Consider the following 10,869-nt stretch of genomic DNA (forward strand, 5'->3'; position numbering starts at 1 on the left):
GTGACTTGGTTCTTGAGAGTGCAATTTTTTTTTTCAACAGAATATTTGCAAACTTTCAGGTCAATGAAATCAAATTTTAGGATTGCAAGGCTGTTGAACAGTTCATCCCTATCAGAAGTTAATTTTTGGAGATTGTTAATTGAATCACTCATCAAGGAAACAAGTCTAGTTTTAGAAAATAGATGCAGTTTTTCTTTGAGTTCAAGTAAACTTACCTCAGAAGCATCATCTTCTTCCTCAATGTCTGAATCTCCAAAAGCCATAAATGTTGTCTCATCAACTTGATCATCATCAGAGTCAGATCCCCATGCAGCTATCATTGCAAGTTCTTTTTTTTCCTTTCTTTTGGTCCTTTCTTTTTGTTCATTTTCAACCCTTTCCTTTCTCCTCTCTATTTCCCAGAGAGGACATTCTCTGATCTGATTATCAGTCTTTCCACACTTATAGCATCCGTTTTGATTATCATTTAAACATTTCTTAGTACCTGTTCCCTTCTTCTTCCTGAAGAACTTGCTGAAATTTTTGGTTATGAAGGCAACTTGCTCCTTACCAAGTTCAAATTCATTATCACTATCAGAAGCTTTTAAAGCTAAGATCTTCTCAGGGGCTGCTTGTTCTTTGATTCCATCAATTTCCATTTCATAAGTCCTTAAGTTCCTTACAAGTTCAACCAGGGTCAAGCCTTCAAGCTCTTTATTTGTCTCCCTAATTGCAGTCAATTTAACATTTCATTTTGATTTAGGTAACAACCTCAGTACCTTTTCAACTTGTTCTTCCTCAGAAATGACTTTTCCTAACGAAGTCAACTCATTTGTTAAGGTGGTAAGCCTTGTCATCATCTCATGAAGTGTTTCATTTTTCTTCATTTTGAATGCCTCATATTCAGTAAACAGGAGAAAAATCCTGAATTTTCTTACTTGGGAAGTACCTTCATGAGCATTTACCAGTGCATCCCAAATTTGCTTAGCAGTAGTACAGGTGGATACCCTGTTATACTCAGCCGGTCCTAGACCACAAACCAAGATATTTTTGGCCGTTGCATTTTTCTTCAAAGCTAACAGGTCATCAGGAGTAAATTCACTCCTTACTTTCTTGACTTGTTCTCCGTCAACAGTCTTCATTGGAATAGTGGGACCATCAATAATCCTGTCCCATACTTCATAGTCTTCACCTTGAATGAACATCTTCATCCTTCCTTTCCACCAGATAAAGTGAGAGCCATCAAAGAGTGGAGGTCTAGTGATTGACTGACTTTCACTGTGACCAGTAGGAGGTGTGGAATACATCATGTTGATCTTTTTCTTAGGTGCTAGCTTTATTTAAGACAACCTCGCTCTGATACCACTTGTTAGAGTACGCGTCCTAGTAATTGCCTATCTGTGGAACAAGTAAGTAAACGTGGTTCACAGAAGTAAACTGAACACAGTGTTTTTACGTGGAAAACACCCGGCTCAAGAAAGGTGAAAAAAAAACCACGACCTGTACCTCTACAGAATTTAACCCAACTTTACTAAAATACTCGAGCCTCAACAATCAACAAAATTACAACACTTCTTGTAACCTAGGAATTAAAACTTCTAACTCCTATCACTACAAAAACACTAATCTTCCCAAAATAAGTGTTCCAAAATCTTCGAGTTTCCAAACTTGAAGACAACAACTCCTAACTCAGTTTATAGATTACTGAGACTAGAATTAATAACTCATTACAATACAAGAACCTAACTGCTACACAGTTTATGACCTGCTAAGTAAGAGACTAGGTTCTTCTTCAAGTATGTGAACTGATATGCTGATTGTTGATAAACTTTTCAGTGCGTGCGTGAATGCTGGCTTTGAGTCACGTTTGTTGTCTTTAATCCAACCTGTGATAGAGTCCTTTTTTATATTCAATTCTTTCTCCAGTGGAACTCTATTAGTTAACTCTTTTCCCTTTTGCTGCCGCCTCACCTCTCCTAGATTTGATAGAACTCTTTTACTTCAAATCCTCTTCTTACTGAACTCTTTGATCAACTTAACTTCTACAAGACCTCTTGTCTGATCTGACTCAGCTTCTGATGTAATCAATGTTATCTATGCTTGTCTTGAACGCAGAATCACATCATCCAAACTCCTGTGCCAGCTAGACTATTTCACCTTGAATGGACCAGCTTCTTGAACACGTTTCATTCATATGTCTATCATCAAAACTCCGCATGCCTTAACAACCTTGAAGGTTTGCAGAGAGAATATGTATATTTTGATTTTGCAAGACTTGAGGTTTGATCTCTTAATGTGTTGAATATATATGGAGGTCGAGAGAAGTGAAAACTTTGCTATTTGACAAGAGAAGGGGGCTGCAACATTTTTTTTGCAAAGCTACTTGCCGTGCTATATTCATGCACTCGTGACAACAACTGTATAGTTGAGGACAATAATGAGAGTTGACTCATACAGATTGGTCTAATGCGCGTATCTGGTCCCTTATTTGGTCTCTATACAATAAGAGATTATAGCAGCTTGCTGTAGCTCTGTCACAACTGACAACATCTTTACAGCTACGGACAATCATGGACTGCTCTGAATAGATTTGTACGGATTAGCCTGGTGCACATAGCTTGTCTCTCATCTACTGCCTGTGAAATAAGATTCCTCAAAGATCGTTTCTCTCTAATGAGCACTCCCCCTTAATGATCATTTCAATTGTACAATTTGTTTCCTTGTTTCTCATGAGATCTTGATTTTCTTGTACCATCTAAGAGTGGCCTAGTCCATGTGTAATCCTTCAACTGATCCTTCGACATGTTTATCAAATCATCGAAACAAAATTTAGTACAGTAATAACTATGCATCGTCACTTATAAAACTTGAAGTCCGCTAAAGTCCATATTGTAGCACAAAATATATATAAAAAATTTGTAGTACTTTGGACGTACAGAATTAATTGTAAAATATTATTTGTAAACGAATGTTTGTTTTCAATTTTATCCATAATTCAACATCAACTTGAAATAAGATATCAAGTGTTGAAAATTAGTTTGAAAAGCATTTCAAATGAAATAATAACTTAGAGGGTGTTTGGGTAAACTTTTTTTTTTTTGTCAAAATGGTTTTTAAGCCATTTTTAGCTTTTGGAAGTGTTTGGTAATTTCCAAAATTGTTTTAAAAAAATAAATTAATTTTAACATTTTAAAAGCCAAAAGTAATAAGTAGCTATCGGGGGGAGGGGGAGGGGGGAGAAGGGGGGGGGGCTTATAAGACAATTTAAGTTGACCAAACAAATGACATATATGTCCTCGAATACATATATATTCATTTGATAAGCTCGGCATACATATTAATACCATCCTCGAAGGTTAAAAGCAACAGGTCTGGTTTAATACGAAAATGAAGTGTCGTCACAAATTGCACCTTAATGATACGAAATCTTAACATAACCATGAAGAAACGAATAATCTTTTAATATATAACTATCTTTTCCAAACACATTAAAACATTCAATACTTAAACTCTTAAAAAAAGATTTTTTAGCTTACAAATTAATAGTCATTCATGAAAATATTTTTAATATATATTAATTTTAATTTGAACCGTTTTAGCAATAAAAATTAATAATAATCAACTCTATATATTATTAACAGCTATAAGGGTATTTCAGACATTTTGACCAAAAAAAAGTGCTTAAAAACACTTATTTACCAAACGCATCAATAACTTTTTTCAGTTTCAGCACTTTTACAAAGCACGTAACTGTTTATTTTTAAAATAAGTTCAACACTTTCAAAAGCACTTTTAATTTTTTAAAAAAAAATTATTTTTTTCAGCCTATTCAAACGAATTCTTATAATCACAAAACTTTGATTTTTGTTAAAAGTAAAATTTATAGTCATACATGACTTCAACTTTAAATAAATATTTTCAGTTTCTATTTTAAGTACTTTAGGCACTCGATGTTACAAACAAAGCATGAGACTTTGTCCACAACTTTATAACCTCACTAATAAGAAGTCGGCACTAAAATTTACATAGTGTTTGGTCATGATTTTTTTATTTTATTTTTTTTATGAAAAATTATTTTACTTGAGCGAGAATTGTGTAGTATTTGGCGGTAAAATTTCAAATATAATTTATAATTGTATTTGAAAAAGTAAAAATAAGTTAAACTTGTTTTTCATTTTTGATTCTCCGATAAAAACATCAAAATAACTTCAATATATATTTATAACCAAACACAACTCCAAAACTCTAACTTCAAAAAAAAAATTAATTATCATGACCAAATACTAACTTAGGAGTCATGAATATAGGCTTTGCCCTGTTGGGTCGGACTCGCCCAATCCAGTCCAATTCATGATTTGATAAAGTTAAAATAAAATTATAAAATACTAAATGAAAATTCAAACTAACTGAAATTTCACATAAAGTTCTCGACACAAGTATTACTACTATGATAGGCATTTTTTGTATAGTAGAAAATAGAGCATAGGTGTAGTAGTCCAATTCCCCACCTAATTAAAAGCCTAAACACGCGCAATGTTGATAAAATAGAATTTGCATTAGGGTCCCCCTAAATCTTTCATAGAAGGTCCTTTCCTTGACTTATACAACCCCCCTCCCCATTTCAAAAAAAAAAAACACAAATATATTCTAAACAAAATAAGTACTCCCTCCGTTTAAAAAAAAAAATTTATTTTAACTTGACATAAATTTTAAAATATTAATAAAAAAGACTTTTAAATCTTATGGTCTTAAATTAAAGTTGTGTTAAATATATCAAAATGTACTTTAATTTTGTGATCCTGAACATATCATGTGAAAAGTTAAAAATAAAGTATTGTAAAAAAAAAATAAATCATTCTTTTTGTAAATAAATTTAAAAGAAAAGCTGATCATTATTTTTTAAACGGAGCAAATAATAATAATAGTGCTATTAACATGAATAGAGGGCTTTCACGTGTGTTGTCAACCTGAGATTGTCGGTTCAAACATATTCTCAAACAAGTCAATGCAAATAAACAATATGGTCCCATATATAGTGCTAGTAACTATAAATAATTTATATGTTATAGACCAACTTCAGCAACAAGTTCATCTTTCCTGTGGATAGCCAATCTAGAATTTTGAGGCTACGGATGTCATATCATTTTTAATGTTAAAATTATTATTTAAAAAGAATAATTTTTATGGGCGTTCCATTGAAATTTAGCTTCTTAGTAAGAGATTTTTGAAGAAAAATTTTATTGAAACATTATTAAAGAATCTAATTTTTACTAATTCGGTTGAAAATCAGTTAATTTTTTATTTTATGTTTTGCTATTTACACTGTCTCAAATAAGACGAATATTTTATCGATTTTATAGACTTTAAATTTCGATTTGATTATTTATCTTTTCAATTTGTATAGATAAATATATCAAATAATAAAAATGTGATTATTGTTATAAATACTATCGAAAACAACTTTTCTATTTCTCCAGAGATAGTGTATGGACTGCATACATTTTACCCTCCTCAGACCCCACTATGTGGAAATACACTGAGTTTGTTGTCGTTGTTATTGTTAGTACTATAAATTGTGTAAATAAGAGTTAAATTCAACTTATCAATCAGCGTGAAAGTACAAAATAGTTGCCAATATTCAATGGATATTTCCAATTCTATTGTTAAAAAATTATAACATCAAGCCAATCATCATTATTATGATTTACGAGGAGAGGTTAACTATAAATTTGAAGGAAGAAAGAATCTTCAATTATGTTCTACACTTAAGTGAAAAATTCTTAAAGAAAGATTACCCAAAAAAGGGAACAAAGATTAAGTTAAGAGGAAATTTTTTTATAAAAAATAGAATAACGAACAAAAAGTAACAAAATATTGTTGACGTCTGGACTTGAACTCTGGTATACTACATGAAATATTAGTGTGTTTGTCAATGACACTACTTCCTCAACTATTGCACCAAGTGACACTTAAATAACATACCAATTTTATTCAATATATATATATACACAGAGTTTTTCAATCAAAGTTTACGGGTGTCATGCCACCTGTGAACCCCCGTAGATCCACCCCTACCCATGGACATATGCTGGTGTATAATATATTTGTGTTGGAGTCGAAATTTTTATCTTAGAAATTAAATTATGAAGTAAATATATGAAAAAATTAAAAAGAGTTTAACATTCGATCATTATAAGAATATTTATACATAAAAAATAATTTTAATTATATAAATTATATAAAAAATTCGAATGATCTCCTCTATTAATATAAATAATTGGTTACACTAATGATTCAATAGTGCGATTCATCATCAGGAACATAAGATTTGATAACCAGCATGGCTAAGGTATGTCGTGTTTCTGACATTTCAAAACATGTACAGTCCCTTTATTTTCTTTTTGTTATTTTAATTACTAGAAAAAGATTGGCAGACGCTTGAAAAAGAAAAAATTATTCCTATTAATTCCTCTTTTTTTTTTTAAAAAAAAAAGGAAAATAATTTTCAATCCAAAATTTGTAATCAATACTAAAGGATATTATGTATTTTTTTCTACCACAACCCTAGCTGGCGGCTAACGAAATTCTAGGAGGTTGTTTAATTCACGAATTATGTTATTTTAAAATTATAATATTTTAATTGTTTTATTTTAATTGAAAGGTGTATAAAATAATATCAAATTAAATAAGATATTCAAAATTAAAATTATAATTTCTTTCTTTAAAGATATAGAATTAATTTATAATTTAATTAAATATAATATAAATTTAATCTTAATTTTGATCTTAGATATTCACCTCATCCTATTAACTAAACGACCTAGGAAAAAAAAAGAATAAAACATGAGAAACAAACCAACGTAGTGTTGGTTTAATTATTGGTACTGCTAGTTTCTCTTTTTGACTAGACATTAACATATATTTGCCCATCAAGACAAAAGTGTCAAAATACCAAAAAGTGGAAAATATAATAATACTGCTCCAAATTAATCTTGGAAAAAAAAAAAAGAGTAAAAGGGAGGGGTTTACTCTTTCGTTCAAAAGGATACCCCACCCAACAACTCCTAAACATCATATCTCTCTCTTAGCATTTAAAATAATTAAACAATTCACAAATTGGATAGAATCTCTATAAAGACTCCTTCTTGTGCTTTCTATTCAAAATCTCCTTTTTTTTCTATTTTTCCATTCCTCTCTCTCTCTTTCTCTACTCTTTGTATACTCCAAATCCAAAAATCTTTTTGTGTTCTTTTTTCCCCCATCACATGAAAGTATGGAGCTTGGATTAACCTTAGGAGATGCTAACACTGTTGCTACTACTACAACAACAACAACAACAACAACAACATCTTTCTTGTCAAAGAAAAATGTTTGTGATGATCATGAGAAGAAAAAGGGTTTAGGTTTTTGCATGGCTTTAGGAATTAACTCATCATCAAGTGGTAAAATACTCCAACAAGATGAAGAAAATGAAGAAGAAAATACATCTGAAGAAGGGACAAATAATGGTACAGTACCAGTTCAGCTTGATCTTCTTCCTCTTGTTCCTGTTCCTACTCCTGCTCCTCCTCTTAAATCGCTCCATTGGTCCTCTGATAATGGTAATTTCTACTTTCATTTTTTTAATATAGATTATAAGGCGAGGAATCATTTTTATAATGATAATTTATACATATATCAGTAATAATAATATAAGATTTTATCAACATGTTTCTTTTTATACGTATACCAAAAAACATATACACATGCAGCATATTATGTTAAGTTGAATTTGTTGTACTCTAAGATCGAGTTTGGACCGTTTTCCATTTTTTATAAGAAAATTGATGAACATGTTTTTTTTTAACCTTGTATACATGAAATACTATATATTTGTGGTTTCATCTTTTAAAGTTTTTTTTGTTGAAGTTTATATTTTTAAAATTTTTAACGATTATTTTCTTCCAAATATAAATATAAATGATTATTAATTTATTATAGAAAATTTTGACGTATATAATCACTGTTGTTCGTGTGAAAATTTTGAGTTCAGTCAATAAAAGTCTCCATCCAACAATTACTTCCCTTTTCCAAGAATTTTTTCTAAATTCTATTAGTATTTTTCTATTAAAATAAGGTAGTTTAGATTTGATGTTAAATTTATTTGTGATTATATCTTTGTAGGGAGTTCTGAAAATGGTTCTTCCGGGAACGGCGGGTTACCGGCGGCGAGGGGATTCGACGTGAACCGGCTGCCGGCGGTGGGTATGGAAGAAGTTACATCGCCTAACAGTGTAGCGTCGTCGTTTCGTATGGAATTTGGGCTATTCAAAAACTGTGTGAATATTATCGGCGTCGGAAATAAACGGAGCTCCGATTCCGCCGGCGGGAACGACGGCGGCGACCCGGAAAGAGCATCGTCAAGAGCAAGTGATGAAGATGAAAATGGTGTTAATACTCGGAAAAAGCTTAGGTTATCCAAAGAACAATCAGCTCATCTCGAAGAAAGTTTCAAAGAACACCATACTCTTAATCCAGTAAGTACAAATAAAAAAAATAAATATAAATTATGATTGAGTTTTTTTTTTTTTTTTTGGGAGTTTCTAGGTTGAAAAACAAGAAAAGAACAGTTTTTGATAAATAATTTTTTAAAAGTATGTTTTTCTGATATATTGTTGTTTTTATTTTGTTTATTGTATGGTACAGAAGCAAAAGCTGGCACTTGCTAAACAGCTAAATCTAAGGCAAAGACAAGTTGAAGTTTGGTTTCAGAATAGAAGAGCAAGGTTGGTTCAATAAAATTATTTTAAATTGCCAGCTATGAATTAATTTCCTTCTTAAAATTACTTAACACAAAATGCAATTTAAAACTATATAAGAGAATTGAAGGCAACAAAGAAAACATTTGTTTGTGACAGATGAGAATTTAATAAATGGTCTGGTTTGGTCTTATTTCCTCACTTGGGGTACTTACAGTTTTGCAGCAGCTCCTTTCAATATTCTTGAATACTGTGAGAGCACTTGTCTTTGTATCTATGCAAGCTACACAATTAATGCAAAAAATTGATTTCTAGTCATATCATTTTCTCGAATTTAATTCTGTTTAGATTATTTATCTTTAATTCAATTGCTTGCAGGACTAAGCTTAAGCAAACAGAAGTGGATTGTGAGTACTTAAAAAGATGCTGTGAGACACTGACTGAAGAAAACAGAAGACTACACAAAGAACTTCAAGAATTGAGAGCTTTGAAAACTTCTAATCCATTTTACATGCAACTTCCTGCCACCACCTTAACTATGTGTCCTTCTTGTGAGAGGGTGGCTTCCACCACCACCTCCGCCCCAGCTGCCGCAGCTCCTCCCATCATAGCCACCGGAACCACCACTACCACCACCACTACCAAAGCCCCTAGTACCACTACTACCACCACAGCTACTAATGACAATATTCCTAAAGCAATTCCATTTCTTAATTCCAGACCAAGATTTTTCCCATTTACTACAACTACTACTAATAATAATCCAAGTCATTCCCATCAATCAGCAGCCTCTTGATTGAAAAAAAAAAGTGAATTTTAATTTCTCTGATGTAAATATACTGATCATTGGCTTTGGTTTTTTTCTACCTCGGAGATCTTAGTAGGGGTTTTACTTGTTTTGTGTCCTTTTGGGATTATTGATGGTTTTTTTTTTTTGTCTCAACATATTGAGACTGTTTTGGTTCACTTACATGTGAACCAAAAAGAAAAGGAAAAGGTATGAGAAAAATGTTTGTAGTTGTACTAGGTTTAGAAGAATTTCCCCTTATTTTTTGTCTACATGACTTATGTTTCACTTATATAATTTATATCTTGTTCTTGAAAATATTGAGTTCCATGAGCTTTCTTTTGAAGTGGTTTAAATTATTACACATAACATTGCTTAAAAGATAATATTAATGAATAATTTTATTTATAATCTCCTTAGATTGCAATTGCGACGAAGTATCATTTTTTATTTGATGCATTTTATCTTTCCAGTCTACTTGATTTTATCCTTAATTCACTATTACTCAGTTTAAAATAAACTGAATATACGTTCAAATTTCGTTGTACTTTACATGTAAACATTAAAATTGCTTACATTTATTTGTGTAAATTAGAACTTTTCTTGGACATATAAATTCAGTCAAAAGTCAAAACACCGTCAAGTGTTTACCCCCTCCATCGTCTTTTGTTTGTCTCCCTCAAATTAATTACGAGACCACTATGTTCGAAGAAAAAAAGTAATTTTTATAACTGAAAAGTAGTTTTATTTAGTTTTTGTATCATTTGATAAAATAGTGTCTTACATTACAAAAATATAAAATTAAGTTCCATACAACAGATTCCTATAATTCAACCCTTCCCAAATTTCGTATTGTTATAACTTCAAAATTTTTATATATGATCAAGCAGCAATATCACATAAATTGAGAAGGAACACGAGTGAATAAATATAGGTTTGCATTAAATTAGGAAAATGGGGGGTAGTGTTGATGGGTGAATGATGAAGGGCATATATATATATGTCTGGTGGTTCAAAGCATGCTTTAATACTCTCCATATATATTGGATTTGGCATGGGAGATTTATCATATGTCTGTTGGTGCCCCATTTTTAATGATTTCCTTCACATTCAAATTCATTATTATTATTATTATTATGAGGGCCGCGTGTGGGAAGAAAAAGAAAAAGAAAAAAAGAGGGGGACAAAGATGGCAATATTTATCAAAGTGTCTGCTAAAGTTAGGTACCCTTTATGACCACCCAATTATGAGTACACACGAGCCAAGTACACTCTTCATTATATTTTCATTTATACAATCATTTCTACCTTCTCCATCGCCACGTGACCTTTATTCTTTTTATTTCTATTTCAAGTTTATTTAAT

General features: G+C 31.3%; 1 protein-coding gene across 1 annotated transcript; it reads left to right on the top strand.

Moving 5' to 3' along the window:
* Positions 1-7,102: 7,102 nt before the first annotated feature.
* On the top strand, positions 7,103-9,822 carry LOC107838726 (homeobox-leucine zipper protein HOX11). Its single transcript, XM_016681902.2, has 4 exons — positions 7,103-7,580; positions 8,143-8,495; positions 8,665-8,744; positions 9,096-9,822. The coding sequence occupies exons 1-4, from the start codon at positions 7,253-7,255 to the stop codon at positions 9,511-9,513; spliced, it is 1,179 nt and encodes a 392-aa protein (XP_016537388.1). The 5' UTR covers positions 7,103-7,252; the 3' UTR covers positions 9,514-9,822.
* The last annotated feature ends 1,047 nt before the right edge of the window (positions 9,823-10,869 follow it).

The sequence above is a fragment of the Capsicum annuum genome, chromosome 1 (genome assembly GCF_002878395.1).
Source record: "Capsicum annuum cultivar UCD-10X-F1 chromosome 1, UCD10Xv1.1, whole genome shotgun sequence".
Lineage (NCBI taxonomy): Eukaryota > Viridiplantae > Streptophyta > Magnoliopsida > Solanales > Solanaceae > Capsicum > Capsicum annuum.